Source organism: Geotrypetes seraphini, chromosome 1, assembly GCF_902459505.1.
Source record: "Geotrypetes seraphini chromosome 1, aGeoSer1.1, whole genome shotgun sequence".
Classification (NCBI taxonomy): domain Eukaryota; kingdom Metazoa; phylum Chordata; class Amphibia; order Gymnophiona; family Dermophiidae; genus Geotrypetes; species Geotrypetes seraphini.
Genome location: NC_047084.1, coordinates 476,490,401 through 476,508,658, shown reverse-complemented (window position 1 = coordinate 476,508,658; position 18,258 = coordinate 476,490,401). Strand labels below are relative to the sequence as shown.

At 43.5% G+C, this 18,258-nt stretch overlaps 2 protein-coding genes and 1 long non-coding RNA gene across 4 annotated transcripts in view; 1 reads left to right on the top strand and 2 right to left on the bottom strand.

Annotated features, from left to right (window-relative positions):
• DMRT3 (doublesex and mab-3 related transcription factor 3) overlaps positions 1 to 1,305 on the bottom strand; it is a 41,718-nt gene extending 40,413 nt beyond the window's left edge. The window contains exon 1 of the mRNA XM_033925184.1: positions 910 to 1,305. Coding sequence (XP_033781075.1) covers positions 910 to 1,252 — 343 coding nt within the window. The 5' untranslated portion in view covers positions 1,253 to 1,305. The remainder of the gene's footprint in view (positions 1 to 909) is intronic.
• A 454-nt stretch (positions 1,306 to 1,759) lies between these two features.
• Positions 1,760 to 18,166, top strand: LOC117350706. Its single transcript, XR_004537282.1, has 4 exons — positions 1,760 to 1,996; positions 2,146 to 2,225; positions 15,788 to 15,844; positions 17,960 to 18,166. It is a non-coding gene; the product is annotated as an uncharacterized LOC117350706 (long non-coding RNA).
• Positions 17,695 to 18,258, bottom strand: part of DMRT1 (doublesex and mab-3 related transcription factor 1) — a 319,782-nt gene continuing 319,218 nt past the window's right edge. For both annotated transcript variants that reach the window (XM_033925196.1, XM_033925205.1), the window contains one exon: positions 17,695 to 18,180. In XM_033925196.1, the coding sequence (XP_033781087.1) occupies positions 18,026 to 18,180 (155 nt within the window). In that variant the 3' untranslated portion in view covers positions 17,695 to 18,025. The remainder of the gene's footprint in view (positions 18,181 to 18,258) is intronic.

Below are 18,258 nucleotides of genomic sequence, written 5' to 3'. Positions count from 1 at the left end.
TAGTTCTTTTAAGGGATCTTAAGATAACCTCATTAAACCTGCAACAATGCTCAAATCAAAATGATCGCCAGCCAAGTTTTAGTACGCCAAACTGGCATGGTTAATAATTTGGGAAGTTGCCAAAATTCGCTTACGTTCGGAGCACTCAAACCAACTTGGCTCCGAGAACAAATTTCTACCCAACAGCACTATCAATGCCTAAATTGGTTTTAACAGCTAGGTGTCACTTCCTCAGCGTGGCACAATCTGGTCGTGATCGACCACCTCTTTAAAAGAGATCGCACTTCAGCTGGATTCCCAGAGACATTAAGACACGGAAAATCTGTAATAACAGTGCAGAAGTGCGCATGTCATTTCTTTTCCTGCTTTTGCCATAAGTATTGCAGCACTGGGTATGTTCTTGAACGGACACATCTTTTTTATTTTTTTATTTTTTTTTTTTTTATTGATTTCCAAACTATGACAGTGCCTTACAAACAAGAGAAAAGCAAATACTGCATACATTGCACTATTAATATACAGGTAATACATATAACAATCATTTTCTCCCACCCTTCATTCATTTATTAATAACCTAAGACTTTATATGTAATGATAATATTAAATTACACAGTTTTAGTCTTCAAAGTTTATTTCCCTCCCTCCCCCCCCCTTGGATGTGTAAAGGTATCTGAGAAGAAAAGATAAATGATCTTATTGTAAAGTAACAAATTTAGTCAATGGGCTCCACACTTTATTAAATGAGCTACTACACATCATTTCTTAATCTAATCTCCCCTTGGGATCAGTGTGAGCCTGAGATCGATAGATATCCTGAAGGATAAACCGCTTCTTAGTCCCCGCCTGAAGGGTTGCTTAGATTAGACAAAGTCTAGCCTGGGATTCGATCCGTGTCCGTCCGACTCTTACCTGCTTTGGGCAGCTGCAAGGCGGAGGCGGCGGGCGGCTCCGGGGCCCAGCGTAAGGCGGGGCCCCCCTCCCGCAGGCTCTCGGGCACCAGGCTCTCCAGGCTCTCGTTGGCCTGTTGCCGTCGCAGCGCCACCTGGGCGGCCATGACCCGCTGGCGCTCGATGATCAGGATGCATTTCTCACACGTGCAGTCCTTAAAGCGGCAATAGCGCTTGTGGCCCTTCAGCCAGGAGAGCACGCCGTGGTTCCGACATCGCGCGCACTTGGGCGTCCGCTGCAGGGGAGCGCGCGGCTGAGCGACCGGCGCCCCCATATACAGGTACGGGGAGCCGTAGCCATTCATTTCCCTCCAACCTCCCCCCAACACTCGCTCCACCTCAACCCCTAGTTGCCCGATGGCCCTGCAGCCCCTTCCCCCCCTCCCCCGCAGGTCCTCCTCCTCCTCCTCCTCAGCTTTAGTGCCCCTCTACCCCCTGCAAGTTTTCTCTCCTTCGCAAACCCCACACTTGTTCCCCTTTTCTCTCTCTCCTTCAAATTCTACTGCCCACCTCCCTTTCAGCACTTGACCTCTCTGTGCTCTCCCTTCCCCCCCCTGCCTCCTCCTCCTCAGCAGCCCCAGCAGGATGATAAATGGGCGCTCTGGAGTTGGGATTTTGCTTTCTCCTGCTCTGTCTGTCTCCCTCCGCAGATCCCTCCGTCCCATAGCCAAGCCTCCGCATTCTGCGCTCAGCCTGCCCGGACAGCAGGGCCAAGAACGCCGCCCCGCCCCCTGCTCTCTGGCCCCGCCCCCAGCCCCGCCTCCCCTGGATTCCTATTGCGGCTGCGGGGTTGCCTCGCCGAGAGGCGCCGCGTTTTCTCGCCCTTCTCCAAATTCGGTCACTAGGCAAACGGAAACTCAGGATCTACAACTCGGCGAGTAAAGTTTTAGCGGCACCTCGCTCGCTTGTTTTGGTGGCGCTCCGAGCGAGAGGCCAATCCGTGAAATCCACATTGCCATCAAAATAATAGATACTCAAAGAGCTGGTTTGTATAAATCTAGTCCTCCTATCCTGACTCTTCCGCAAAAGAAAATCAATTTGCAATCTGGGTAATTAATTTTTAATTATTGACTTAGTTAGCAACCACTCATAATTTTTGCAGGACCAGCTGTAGGAAAATGCAGTAAAAATGAAAAATGTGTGAAAGATCTTCTCACAGCTCTTTTCTCTCTCTCTCTTTTTATTTTTGTTAACCAAGTTCTCGTAATATCTAAAAATGAAATTAATCGAAGAAAGACTATATTCTCTGAAATAGAGGAATACAAGCTTTCCAAATAAGTACGTATGGGACTGCTCAATCTTTCGAATATTTTATTCCCCATTTTTCGTTTCTAAATGTGTGTGATAGCCGAATATAAATTTATCCCACCATTTCAGTATGCAAATGTTTTTATAGTTTGGCGCGGAGTCCGATAAAATGGGTCTCAAAGTCCCTCCTTGAGGGCCGCAATCCAGTCGGGTTTTCAGGATTTCCCCAATGAATATGCATGAGATCTATGTGCATGCACTGATTTCAATGCATATTCATTGGGGAAATCCTGAAAACAGGACTGGATTGTGGCCCTCGAGGAGGGACTTTGAGATCCCTGAGGCTCAGCATTGCTGCTGTATCTAATGGGGACTGCTATCATTCAGAGGTGAATTTTGCTCACTGTCTAATGCCATGCTCATTCATAATGGGGGGGAAAAAATCCCAAACTAGTATTCCAGTAGTTTTAGGGCAGGGATCTCAAAGTCCCTCCTCGAGGGCCGCAATCCAGTCGGGTTTTCAGGATTTCCCCAATGAATATGCATTGAAATCAGTGCATGCAAATAGATCTCATGCATATTCATTGGGGAAATCCTGAAAACCTGACTGGATTGCGGCCCTCGAAGAGGGACTTTGAGACCCCTGTTTTAGGGTATTGTTGGGCAGTGACTTTCTAGAGTTTTCCTGCTTGCAACTTGCGGTTTTTCTCATCAGAAATATGCCATATATATAAGTATGAAAGAATGATGGCGGAATGTTTGGGGACTAGTAAGACTTTTAATGATGTATGGCAGTGATTCCCAACCCTGTCCTGGAGGACCACTAGGCCAATCGGGTTTTCAGGCTAGCCCTAATGAATATGCTTGCAGCAGATTTGCATGCCTATCGCTTCCATTATATGCAAATCTCTCTCATACATATTCATTAGGGCTAGCCTGAAAACCCGATTGGCCTAGTGGTCCTCCAGGACAGGGTTGGGAACCACTGATGTCCATTGACTACTTTTGTTGCATTACAGTAAGGGTCATGTTTCTTCCCTTTTCATTAGATTTCTTTACACATCCAGGGAGGGAAATGTACTTTGAGGAGTTAAATTACTTAATTATAACATTGAAATTACATCATATGTATTATTGTATTAATAATTAAGATGAGGATGGGAGTAAATGACTGTTTATGTAATAATTGTATAGTTATTAGTGCGTTCTATGCAGTATTTATGATTTACCAATTGTATTGCACTATCAAAGTTTAAAAATCAATAAAGATTTAAACAACAACAAAAAAAAAAATAAAAAGAAATGTGCTATATGTGTATAGGGGGGAGGGAATACAAGTTCTTTCTTTAAAAAATCTCTTTTAAATCTGGCACATTGTAAAAATGTCCAGGGTGATACGGTCTGCATCCATCTTGCCCTGGCAAGACTGCCCACTTTGCCACATGACAGAAACTATTGCAGAGGCAGCTTCAGGCTGGCTTCCATCACTAGGACAGAGGCAAAACCCCTGCAGCAATCTCGTGTTTTACTTAATGGGTGTAGGATTATTGTTCTGATTGGCAGTTGAACTAAAAGCCAGCGTTTTATTTTGTATCGCTCATTGTCCCATCATCTTATTGCAAGTTTGGATATTAATTTCTTAATCCCTCTCAGGGAGACAGCAAATAACCAGTGATCTACTGTAGAGCTATTATTATGATGATTATTTTACAGCCAGGCTGCTTTTTTTTTTAATTCATCACTTTTCTGTTTCAGAGAAACAAACGGTGGCTGTTTGTTTTTCCTGAAAAGGAAGGGGTAAAACGCGGACCTTATCGATCTCGCGGATCTAAACCTGCACGTCCTTAAAAATCTGAGGTCAGTGTCACTTTTTAATCTCAGTCTAGGTTATGGCTCTGACATACCTCTATGACTATTTAGCTCTGACGGATCCTAATGCTTCTCCCTCCCTATGCTGAGACTAAAAGTGGCAAAACTTTTACCCTGAGGTCCGTGCTACTTTTGATCTCAGCATAAGTTATGGCTTTGACAGACCTCCATGACAACCGTGGAATAACAACAAAGTAGAACCAGAATACAAAAATAAAGTAACCCAGTCACTTTTAGTCTCAGCCTAGGTTATGGCTCTGACAGACCTCCGTGACACTTTAGCTCTGACGGATCCTAATGCTTTTCCCTCCCTATGCTGAGACTAAAAGTGGCACAGACCTCAGGGCAAAAGTTTTGCCACTTTTAGTCTCGACATAGGGAGGGAAAAGCATTAGGATCCGTCGGAGCTAAAGTGTCACAGAGGTCTGTCAGAGCCATAACCTAGGCTGAGACTAAAAGTGACTGGGTTACTCTATTTTTGTATTCTGGTTCTACTTTGTTGTTATTCCACAGTTGCCTGTACTTTGTAGGTTGCTTTTCTGTTTGAGAAACTAAAAATTGATTACACATAAAAAGTGTCACGGACCTCAGATTTTTAAGGACGTGCAGGTTTAGATCCTCTTCTGCCACTTCCGCGAAGAAGAGCCCGATGTGGGGAGCTTTTTAGTTCTGTGTGATCTCTAGGAATGGCGTTTGAGACGCTGTTTCAGATTTCACACCTATAAAGCACAATCGCAGCGCTTCGTGGGGTGAGCGGGCGAGCTGGTCCCCATTCAGGTCTAAATGAAAAAGCAAAATACATTTTAGCATTGCTCATAACAGCTGTCATGCAATGCGGGTTAAATCGGTAACATAGTAAAACCTATATATTATATATACATTTTTTTTCTAAATGATGGATATAAACAATAAACCGGAGTGTGTGATTTGTAATCCGAGGGCAGGACAGTCGCTGAGTAGTCTCTCTGGGGGTGGGGGGTTGAATTTACAAGAAAACAAACTGTTTTATGCATACAAGACTACTGGACCTGCCTTAACTATAGGCGGCCAAACTAAAACATTTTAAGGCATAGATGAGATCCGGTTTAAGCAGATCTTGCTAAAAATCTAACTGGCCTTTATTCCATCTAGCAAGCCCTCTATCTATCCTTTATGCCCTCCCACCGCCATCCATCTTCTTGGGTATCAGGGGTCCTGTTTCACTTGAATGCACATCGGGAGCTCACATTTAAATCCCCCATTCGATATAGCGCACTAATCCTTTTTTTTCCCCCCTTGTATTTAAGTTGATGGGAATCTTTTACATATCGTACTATTTGACAACATATCTCTACAGGGACAGGTCTGTATTTATGTTAGCGGAATATCCCCTGCCTGAAAGTCTATTGTAACCCAACACCTGACAAACCTCGGGTCCCATTTCTGGTTTTAGAAAAGGTTTATTCAAGCACATAATGGGATCTCAGCAGAAAGCCTTTCAGAAGAGGAGGCTCTGGTAAACTTCACCACATGAACTCCGTTTCCAGGGCTATTAAGCTTTTAATTGGAAAATAGCAGAGGAAATTTCAAGGTGACTACGGCGAGTTTAGCAGTGAGTGCCTAAGAATGGGGCTGAAAGAGAATGGACGTGGAAAGCATATGGACCCAATGAATGTAGAGACGGTGTCTGGCCCCACTGACTCCAACTTTATGGGGGAAATCATGAAAGAACAAGGACCTTCTGCACCTCTGGATTTCATTTGTTTTAGTTAATCAGCTATTAAGTGTTCAGGGTGTTTGGGTTTTGTTTTGTTTTTTCTTTCACTGTAATAACGTTGTAAGTTCCCAACTAGACACAGGCAACGTTTAAAATATATATATATATATATTGTGAATTAAGGTTATGAAAATGAATCGCATTGAAACGTTTCATTAGGCATCTGTTGTATAGAAGGCCGCGAAAAAGCCACCCTACACAACAGCAGCGTTTCCTTTCGCTATCGCGGTTTTACCAGTATGCGCGAGTTCACTTGTGTATTTGTTTTTATTCTAAAAAAAAAAATTTGTTCTTTCAACTCATTTTATTCCATTTTGTAAGGGCTTGAATCATCTTATTCAGTTCCCTTTTAGATCCTCAGCTATTTTATCTCCCTTTTTTAAATGTATTTTGTGATGGCTTCTCGGTAAGACTTTTAAGATTCTACAATTACGCGTTTTTAAGGTGTATAAATGACGCCCTGGGCGTTAGCAGCATACGCACGTTCCAGTGATTTACAAACGGAGTTCCTGTGGAAAGTCTTTTAACATTAAAACTAAAACTACAGTTTAAATAAACTCCGGTCTGTGCACTTTTTACCATCTGGCTCCAAACCCCCACTTCTGTTAGTATTCAGTCTGATTTAGAAAGATGTTTCTCCCATTTTTTACCAGTTGTAAGAATAAATCAGATTCCGAAGAGATGTTTTCTGTTCTTTACAAAACTGGTCTTTACAAAAATGAATGCCGATAGTTTGGGGCACAGTATTTAAACTGGTTAGGGGGCCGTTGACATCATATATTACTTCATTATAGTAGATCTTTGATTATGAGTCAGTGTTTGTTTATTTTCGTACACATCCAGGAAAGGGGGGGGCTATTTCTGTCCTAATTTGACTTTTGAGTATGTTCACCTGAGGTGAGAGGATATTTTTAATCTGAATAGGGTAAGGTTATTGGGATAGTCTATGTTTCTGTGTTTTATTGAATAATCATTGGGGGAGGGGGAGAAAATGGTTGGTTATGCATATTTGTAAGTTGAATGTGCTTTTATTAACTTATTATATGATATATATTTGTGTATTGCACTTTTGAAGTTTAGAAAATCAATAAAGAATTTAAAAAAAAAACAAAAAACCTGGTCTGCTGGATTCTGATCCTTTTCCATATGATGCAGCAGCGAAAGAAGCCCGATCTTTTAGCGTGGCATCTGAAGACGGTATATCCCTAAAACCCAGTAACTCTCTTTCCTTAGGGAGACATTAAGCCAAAGAAAATGAGTAAAGATTTACATTGTCTGAAGAACGTGAAAGGCCGATCACTTTTGCTTGTAGGAGTTTCTTTAAAAAGCAGCCGCTGCTACAATTTAGTGACAGCTTGATAAATTCTGGAGAAGGAAAAACATATTTGGTTTTTAGTACAATTTAAAACCTATTTGAGGAGCCCTTTCAAAAAAAAAAAAGACTGTAATTTGGGATAAACTCACTCAGGTAAAAATTACATTCAAGAGGCAATATCTACCGAATGAAAAGACGGGTACTAGAAATTTACTGCCCCCTCCCCCCCCACACCAGGGAAATAATAAATGTACCAAATAATCTATTTTGTTTCCTTGTTATTGTTGTTTTGGAAAAACAAATGCTATTGGCCTCTTGACCTGTTAAAACGGTTCTGATAGAAACAAAACAGGCATGGCCAGTTTGAGCATCTGAACTGTGAGAAAGAGAAGGCTTTAGGCTTGGCGGCTTATCTGACCCTGTTGTGATCCAGACTTGCCACGGTCGGCGACAGGATATGCTGGACTTGATGGACCTTGTTTGACTCAGCTTGGGGATTCTTAAGTAAATCCGCAAAGGCGAAAACTAAAGGTGGGGAGGGGCAGAGGGAGAAAGAGCAGATATACCAGTAAACTAAGTTCTGCCAAAAGGCCAGAAAAGTACTCGGACCGGAAAGAATAGCATTAGAGCTTGGCATTTTTGAATCAAATACAGTGAAACCTTGGTTTGCGAGCATAATTCGTTCCAGAAGCACGCTTGTAATCCAAAGCATTTGAATATCGAAACAAATTTCCTCATAGGAAATAATGGCAACTCAGACGATTCGTTCCACAGCCCCAAAACTGTAATACAAAATACTATACGTGCTTGTATTGCAAGACCTCGCTCATTTAGAACAGTCACTACGCTCCTGCAGCGTCAGAGAGAGAGAGAGGAACCATCGGCTCAGTTGTGATGTGTGTATACTGTATGTACTTGTATTGCAAGACATTGCTTGTATATCAAGTTAAAATTTAATCAAATGTTTTGCTTGTCTTGCAAAACACTTGCAATCCAAGGTTTTACTGTATATCTTAAGTGAGCGTACATTCTCTCTCGTTTATTGTAACCTATGTATTTATGTATCACTGTGGTAACACATGTAAAACAGTCAAGCAAATGATGTTTCCTAATTATCTGGGTGGAGGAAGGGGTGTGTGTGTGTAAGTATACCTGAGCAGGTCATGTAATTGTGTAGCAATTTGTGTACAACTGTGACCTCCAGCTTTCGCTGTTAGTAACCTTTCACTCCGCATTAGCACTGGACGCATCATAATGCACTTGGCCAAAGTTTGCAACAGCGTAGGATTAAGTATCCCTACGCGCTTCCCTGTCTAGGAATTTTGGACAAGAGGCAACTGATAGGACACTTGCCTTAGCATACATTCAGGGGATTTGAAAAGAGGGGGGGGGGGGAAAAACTGAACCCCTCCCCCCCCAAAAAAAAAATCTGAGCGAGCTAGTTTTGTATTTAAACTGAACACTTCTAGAAGAAAAGCTGCAAAACTAACACAATTGTTTTTAAACCGTCTTCAACTTCGTCTTTGCTCCTTATTTGCTCATCACAAATCAACGTGCAGAAGATTCGGGAAGTACTGTATAGCACTTTTTCTCTCTTTGCAATAAAATAGGATTTTGTTATTTCTAAAACAGCATATCTTGGGGGTTTTGATCCTTTGACAACAAAAGTGCCGCTGCTGTGAAAAGTTTAAAGCAGGTTTTAAATTGTAAGTTCAAAATATGTATTCAATGTAATTAATGCAAAGAATTAGAAAAACAAAACAAAACACAGGACTACAATGTTCTCTGAGAGAAAGAAGATGACTTTTACACAAATTCATAATATCAAGGTGGTTTGAAAAGCTTGGTAAAAAAAAAGGGCACGTTAAACCATAATTAATCTACATTGAGAGCTAAATACTTAGGGCTCCTTTTACAAAGGTGCACTAGCGTTTTTAACGCACGCACCGGATTAGCGCACGCTATAGCATGCGCTAGCCGAAAATATATCGCCTGCTCAAAAGGAGGCGGCAGCGGCTATTGCACGTGGCAATTTAGCGCAGCTTTGTAAAAAGAGCCCTAAGTGTAGAGCCCTCATGGATTGGAGAGTACTTTAATTTGATTGTTTACCAAACTTTTCAAACCAACCTCCTTTATTAATACTTATTAGTAGGAGGGCCGCTGAAAGTTCTCAGCCCAGCCAAGCAGAGAACGATGTGGAGCCCTGAAACTTACAAGTTATTCCACACTTTTCTTGACACTTTTCGTTTCAATGATATGACATGAAACGAAAAGTGTCAAGGCAAGTGTGAAATAACATGCAAGTTTCAGGGCTCCACATCGTTCTCTTCTTGGCTGGGCTGAGAACTTTTCAGTGGCCCCTGGTATAACATTATAACAAATTTACTGAGTCTGCGATTTGTGAACCGCAAATTCACGGGGGTTTACTGTATTTTGGACTACAGGCAGTGATGTAGTAAGGGTGAGAGGCACCCCCCATGCCCACCTCTCTTCACCCCTCCCATTCCTTCCCACCCCCCACTTGTGCTCTCCCTCCCCTCCAACCTCTAAATCTTTGACAGTGTGAGTGGCTTCTGCAGCATGCTCCTTGCGCCAGTGTTGGATTTTCCTCTGACATCACTTCCTGGCCCCCTGTGAACCAGAACTGATTCAGAGGGGAACCAAGCTGGCGTGAGCAATAGGCAGAAGTTGCTCGCGTTAGCGAAGATCTACAGAAGTATGGGGTGGGGGGAGGGATGGCGTGAGTGTGGCATGGGAGAGAGGTGCTGGCTCCCCACTGACACAGTGCCCGGGACGGTCCCCCCCCCCATTATTACGCCACTGACTAGGGGCATTTCCTCTGCATGACAAAAGTTCCTTTATTGAGCCTGTTGTTCCTGTCTACTTTTTGGTGCTGGGATGCTGTCTTTGTGCTCTACTTGTGCAAATTCTGCCTCCCTGTTGCACGTTTGTCTTTTCTAGATGCTGCTGGCCTGGTGTACTCTGTCAGGATCATTGGACAATCGTACATTTATGGGGCTGTTCACAGAGCTGCACGTTGACTGGGTGATGGTCATTTAGGCATGGCGCATCATGGAGTCAGATCTCTTGGCTAGGGGAGAGAGGTTTGCGGTGGTGTCAACTACTCCCAGTTCTACGTAGTCTGCAATCCAAACCTCGGCATCCATACCTGACGGTCATTTACTTGGGCGGGAGTGATGTAGATCAGGGGTGGCCAAATGGTCGATCACGATCGTCTAGTAGATCGCAAAGGCAACACAAGTTGATCGCGTTGCCTTTGCGATCTTTTTCTTCCTGCCTCCCTGAGCCAGGCCAGACGCGTACAAGCACCGGACCCACAAGACTTCACCACCGATGTCAATTCTGACGTCGGAGAGGACATTCTGGCTGCCTGGCTGGCCTGGAACTTCCTCTCCAACGTTAGAAATGACGTCGGAGGTGAAGGCTTGTGGGCCCGGCGCTTGTATGTGCCAGGCCTGGCTCGGGGAAGCAGGGAGAAATTGGCGTGGTGGCTTGGGGGGGTGTTGGGGAAAGAATCGGAGAAGTGGAGAAATCGGCGCGATGGCTTGGGAGTGACAGGGGGAGAGAGAAAGAAAGGCAGAAATAAATAGGGGGGCAGGGGGGAGAAAGAAAAAAAGAAATATTGGATGTACAGAAGAAGGAAGTGCAATCAGAAACTCATGAAATCACTAAACAAAAAGGTAGGAAAAATGATTTTATTTTCAATTTAGTGATCAAAATGTGTCCGTTTTGAGAATTTATATCTGCTGTCTATATTTTGCACTATGGCCCTCTTTTACTAAACCACGATAGTGGTTTTTAGCGCAGGGAGCCTATGAGCATCGGGAACTGCGAGGGGCATTCAGCGCAGCTCCCTGCGCTAAATACCGCTATCACAGTTTAGTAAAAGGGGAGGGGGTATATTTGTCTATTATTGTATAGTTGTTACTGAGGTGACTGCATATTTTAAAGTCATCTGTCTTGACCTCTGAAAAAAACCCTGAATACAAATGATAATTAACATTTTCTCTGTGTACAGTGTGTTTTGTGTTTTTTAAAATTTTATTGTTGGTAGATCATTTCGACTTGGTCATTTTAAAAGTAGCTCGCAAGCCAAAAAAAGTGTGGGCACCCTTGATGTAGATGAATGGACAGGAAAGAAGCTCATTGACACCATTAAGGATGATTTTAAATTTCTCCTCTCGTGGTTCCCTCTATGAGACTGGTCTGGTTGGACATAATACCCAGACCTGCACGTTTGCCTATTAGGAAGTGGGCTTGGGGACTGGCAAAAATCAACAGGAAGATGGGAGCTTGGTTATTGGAAAGGGGGGGGGAGTGACCATCTCAAACATGCGTGTATTGACACTTGGTGTGTTGGGCTGTTAAAGCGATAATGTTCATTTGTCAGATTTGGGGCTGGATCTTTTCCTAAAGAATATATAGGAACTGATTGAGCATGCCATTAGCAGAGTGGTGCTGTAGCCACAGCTTTAACACAATCTGGAAGGGGGAAACACCTGAGCTACAGGGGTTATGGCTCATGGGACTCATTAACTGGGTCTAGTGACCCAGCCAGATAATCAAAGCTTGCCCCAATAAGCTTGGGGCAAGCTTTGATTATCTAGGTGGGTCATTAGACCCAGTTAATGAGCATGGAAGTCCATGTTTGCACCAGGGCTCTTGTTATCAAGGCAGAGCTCAGAGCAGCAATGGAACTGCATTGGACTTACTACTTTGCTGACAAGGCAAGTAGCCAGGGACCCTGGGTATTGCAAGTTATTTCTGTGCACGTTGGAGTGTTTGGTTGCCAATTTAGTAGGATTACCATAAGGCTCCCAAAAAAGGAGAATGGATTGAGACATCTGGGTTTTACTTACAACCAGTTCCTTAATAGGGAGGGGGGAGGGGCGGTCCACCCTGGGTTCTGTCTTGTTGGGGGTGCCAACACCCATCCTCCTCTCTGCCCCCGCTCCTTCTGCCGTGCATGCGCCTCTTCCCCCATACCTCTTTAAGTTTTCCAGTGTGAGCAGCATCACAAATTTGCTGCCTCTTTTTTATATCACTTCCAGGTCTTGCACCTAGGAAGTGACATTAGAGCAGACATGTCAAACTCTGGCGTAGTAAAATTTGGCCCGCCAGACACTTTCAATGTTCCACTTAAGCTGGCCCGCCGGTACAAGCACCGTATCAGCAGCCTGCAGAGGATCGCTGGTTGGCCATAGCAATCTCTGCAGGCTGCCGTAGCCTCAGCAGCACGTTCAATCTGCCGCGGTCCCGTATGTCAAAGGAGGGGCAGGACCGCGGCAGAGGGAAGTGCTGCGGAGGCCGACTCTAGAGCCTTTGCTGGGCACTCCTCCCCCCCCCCAGAGCTGCGATCGTCTCACGCCGAGGGACCCCCACCCCACGATATAGGAAAACGTTATGTGCACGTATATAGCACTGAAAGGAGTACGCAGCACTGTACATTCTGACATTTAACAGACGGTCCCTGCTCAGAAGAGCTTACAATCTAACTTGGACAGACACATTCCAGGATGGGGAAGAAATTCAAAAATCACCCTCCTTTCTTTTTGAATCAAATTAGGTTGCATTACAATTATTTTAGGGGTCTGCAACACATACTTTTTTTTTGTGGCTACACCGTTAACCAGTCATCAAACGGTATGGGACACTGGCTGCACCGCACGCAAGAATACTCCCATAACGCTTTGTGCATGTTGTTCTCATTTTGGGGGAGGGGGAGGGGCCTTCTGAATAAAATTAGAGGTAGTCCTTCAAGTGGTGTCCGGTGCAGCACTTGGAAAGACCTCCCCAGGAAAGAGACTTGGGAGTACTGGTTGACAAGTCAATGATGCCGTCCATGCAATGTGTGACAGCGACGAAAAGGGCGAACAGAATTCTAGGAATGATTAAGAAGGGGCTCACGAACAGATCGGAGAAGGTTATCATGCCACTGTACCGGGCCATGGTGCGCCCTCACCTTGAGTACTGCATCCAGCACTGAAGAAGGACACGGTACTACTCCAAAGGGTCCAGAGAAGAGCAACTAAAATGGTTAAGGGGCTGGAGGAGTTGCCGTACAGTGAGAGATTAGAGAAACTGGGCCTCTTCTCCCTTGAAAAGAGGAGACTTGAGAGGGGACATGATCGAAACAGTCAAGATAATGAAGGGAACAGACTTAGTAGATAAAGACAGGTTGTTCACCCTCTCCAACATAGAGAACGAGAGGGCACTCTCTAAAGTTAAAAGGGGACAGATTCTGTACAAACTTAAGGAAGTTCTTCACCCAGACAGTGGTAGAAAACTGGAACACTCTTCCTGAGGTTGTTATAGGATAGGGGAATACACCCTCCAGGGATTCAAGACAAATTTAGACAAGTTCCTGCTGAACCAGAACATATGCAGGTAAGGCTAGTTTCAGGGCACTGGTCTTTGACCTAAGGGCTGCCTCGTGAGCAGACTGCTGGACACGATTGACCACTGGTCTGACCCAGCAGCGGCAATTCTTATGTTCTTATGGTGAATTGAGATACAGTACTCCCCCAAAATTTACAGGGGTTCCATTCCAGGAACCCCCGCAAATTTTGAAAAACCGCGAATATGGTTTTTAGGCAGGGGAGACAGGAGAGGGCAGCTGGAGAGGGCAGCTGGAGCACTGGCGAGTGAACAAAATCACTCGCTGTATGCTCCGACCGCCTCTTCCTGTACTAAAGTTGTGCCTCACCAATCAGGAGCTGCTTTGATACGCAGCTCCTGATTGGTAAGGTTTGACTTTAGTACAGGAAGAGGCGGTTGGAGCATACAGCAAGTGATTTCCTTCATTCACCGGCACTCTGGCTGCCCTCTCCTGCCTGGTCATTCGAGGTCGGAAAATTCTGCGAATGACTGGGACGGTGAACCGCTGACCGCAAATTTGCTGGGGAGCACTGTATATAGAAAAAGTGCGCCAATAAAGCTCAACAGCATATTGTTTCTCTAGGCACCTCTTTTCCCCAGTCCCACAAAATATCTCAAACGGTGTGTAACTGATCATATTGCTACATTTAGAATTGTCTTTTAAGGTTCTAACTTCCACGTTTTATGAATACAAAGGATGTGGAGAGTGAGTGGACCGAATGTATGACACTGTCTAATTAGCAAAGTCTAAGGAAGCTAAAATGGCAAATAGCCATTCCACCTCGATAAAAGAAGTTCTTCAGCAAAGCACATAAGGTCTTATTTAATTTTGTTCTGTTAAATCCTATTTGGATTTTGTGTTTGCCAAAGGAATTCTTTACGGCTGCTACGTAGTCTGCAAAGCTCAGTCACTCTAATATACAAAGAGCGAGGGATCTGTCTGGCCCAGTCTTCGGGGTGGTGGTGGTGCACAAGAAGGCTCGTTTTCAGTCCGTTTCCGAATTGAACATCACATTCATTCCCCAAATTCACGCTCTGATTTGACCTCTGATTAAAAAATATACAGAAATTTCAGACCGGGCACAAAAATACCGATGGCAAAACCTGCAAAGTTAAAAAAAAAAAAAAAAGAAAGAATAAGGCACAAACTGCAAATTCTTTCTTTCCTGTTCTTGACTGCACTCGCATTTAAAAAAAACAAAAAAAATCCTACACGGAACAGATTTTGAGAAAATGAACCCCCCCAGAAAATTGGGATTTGTGATTTGCTAATAAGCCACGTTAATTACACCACTTTAGGCTTCACGCAGCGAATTACCAGCATATGCCTATCTTTTAAACTCGGCTCTGGGACAGATTTATACCCGAGTTCTAGTAATTATTTTTCTGATTAGGATAAACCACCTTAGACCTCGCCCCCCCTCTCTTTAATGTCAGACTTGCACCAACGGTAGCAAAATGTCCAACCGGCTTTTGAACTCCATCTAATTATGAATATGCTTTTAAAAAAACAACAAAAAAAACAAACTCCACAAAACAAAATACATATTTTCTGTAGCGCCCACCGTTCCATATCTAGCAGAACGTTATGCGTGCAAGGTCAGCATGCTCATGTGCTCTTTATTTGATTACTGCTGGGTTGGTTGGTTTGGAGTAACAGTTTGTGTTTACAGAAGCAATGAATGCCAGGCTCCTGGCAAGGCTGCCTCCCCTAGCCCCTGGGCACAGCCCCGCACTTGTCTGGCCCTGCTTTGATCACAGCAGCAGCAGCAGAAGGGCACAGGACTGCTGCAGTAGCAGGCTGACAAGTGTGATAAAGTGATCTTCCTTAACTAAACTCGTAAAGCACCGGGCAATAAAATTCAATCTTCTGTAAAATCCAATTAAGTCATTATCTGACTGATTGTATCTTTAATTGAAAACAGAAGTGACAGTAAATTTCTGTGATATATCAGGATCAATCGATACCGCTATACGATTCAGCCTCAAGAAGTGATTTATAATGTCAAACCTATATAGGTAACTGCACATTATTCTCTCCGAAACCACTGGTGGATGAAATTAAGAGTAAGTGCATTTAATAAAAAACAAGATGGTCAGGTTATTGATCACAACAGATGGGGGGTGAAATCAAATAGATGTTTTCAAAGCACCGAGCGAAGAAAATACAAGTAATTCCTTTTTTTCTGTTTAATACAGCTCACTAAATATACACACAAGGAAATTCAGTCATCAATAACGTTTTTATTTCAGGTACAGCTGCAACTACAGTGAACAATGAATTTTGCTCCCAGACCACTTTCATTTCAGGTTGGCTTCTGTAACATAAGAAAAGTACATTCTAAGCAGATTTTTTTTTTTTAACCAAATAATAATCATAGAAATCTGATATAACTGGAGGGCTCCCTCCCTCCCCAAAGGACACATTCACTTTCAACTCAAGAATGCTTTAACTCTAATGTTGCGCATTAAACTGCAAACTATGTTAATCGTATGGGAAATTAGCGGAAAGAGTGCATGGCAAAACCCAGCGCTCCACTAACTATTCCAAATAACTACATCCAGAACACATCACTTATGTGTGTGTGTGTATATATATACATATATATATATATATATATATACTCTCTTTCAAGTTTCTCAGTTCCTCTCACCCCAACCCCAAATAAAAGAGGCTTTAGTCATTTTTAAAATTATGGCAGTAGTTTTCTGGGGGGGGGGGTTACCCTTTCATTAGCGACAGAGGTGTCCCATTTCATAAGTGGTGCTAAAAGGTTTCCAAACATCTTTAAAACATGTTTCAGATCTGATAGTATATCTCACATTGCTACAGCACTTGAATTACTTAACTTGGTTTAATCTTTAAGTGAATACAGGGCTGCAGCAAGGTTAAAAAAAACCAAAAAACAGCAGCTATTATACTCTGCCACAAAAACTACAAAGCTCTTAATATCTTTCTACAATACAATGGAAGCTTGGTTTTTTTAGGGGGTAATTCTGCAAAGGCTAACTAAAGTTAGGTGCTAAACAAAAATTTTATAAGCAGCAATTATGTGCATAATTGCTGATTATGAAAACAAGCACAGTCAGCATTTTAGCACTTTCAGTTGTGAGCACTTAGGCATGTCAAACCCCAGTTAAATGCCCATATTACCTGCATAAGTGATAGTATTCCATTACCTTAGCCCATAAGTGCCAGCCATGGTTCTGACCCACTCATGCCCCTCCCACCTGCACGCCCATCTCTCTGCTGTTGTACCCTTAGGCAATTACGTGCTAAGGTTATAGAATCCCACTAAGGGCAGTTACAGCTTAACTGCCAATTAGCAACAATTAACTCCAATTATCATAAATTATTGGTTAATGCCAGTTAGCACCTTAACAATTATGTTACAGCCATTACTCTATAACCTGTTTGTACAAATTTGCATGCTAAGCCTCAAATTGTGTATATGGCGCCTTAAGTTGTGTGTGCAAATCAGTGCACACAGCCAATTTGCATGCATAACTTAACAAGCTTAATCAGTGCTGATAATTGGCAATTAACACTTCACAATTGACACTAATTAAAAGTTACGCACACAATTTGGTAGATGCATTCTATAAAATACTGCACGTCAGTTCTAGTGTGTGAATCTGAAAAAGGGGTGTGGCCAGGGGAGGAGCATGGGCAGATTATGCGCAGTATTAAAGAATGCGCCTGATGTGCTCACAAGTTAGATGTAGGTATTTAAGCCTGGTTTTCCTTGGACTAAATGGGTGTGCTTAAAAGTTATGACATACACTGGCGCTTAACGCAATTCTATAAGGCAGTGTCCCGCAAACGTAGTAAAAGTGCGCAGACATTGCTGTGATTATGTCATGCGCATGAGTGATGTCATCACGTTGATGTCCGCCCATGCACGAAGGCCATCTTCCGGCCAACAGGGACGAGGGCCGGAGAGGAGAGGTGCTGGCACCGGCTGATTTCCCAGAAGACGTGCCTCTTGCTGCGAGGCACGTCCTGTAGGCAGTCAGCTGGTACCAGCACCTCTCCTCCTCCCCAGCGTGCTAAGGCATGCATACCTTTTATAGAATCATGCTACATGCTCTTCTAGTCAATGCTGATTTTTTGGACGCCATATATAGAATATAGCCTTAAGCGTGAAAACATGTATGCCAGATTACAGAATTACAGATAGTGTTCACCTACAACCTCAAACTAATAATTCAAGATTTTTAGAAAGAAAATAGGGGAATATACTCTTTTTAAAGCCCTTTGCTTTAGGTACAATCAGCTGACTGTATATTTGCTTTCAGTAAAACCCCACAAGAACAGGACAGCAATCTTTCAGGGTAATGCATTTAAATTCTGAATTGCATGCTGTGTGACATTTGCCCCATCGGCACATTGGTTATGTTGAGTTTTCTTTCCCTTTCTGCTAGTTGCTGGGTGGCTTTGGTTTTCCACCATGACTCTGAGCTGCTCCAGCACAGGAAGCCAAGCCAAGCTCATTCACCATCCTCCATGACAGACGACACAGAGAAGGTGCCAGTGTCAGGGGTGGTCTCGCACTCTGCCACTCCTTTCGTGCTCTCGGTGCTGACTGGAGAGTTGCTGGATAGAGACACTAATCCAGAATCTTGACTGCTGGGTGGTGAAAATACTGGGGGGGGAGGGAGGGGAGAGAGAAAAGAGAAACACAGCATTAGAAGATTACGTGTTCATGGACTGCCTGGTTTTG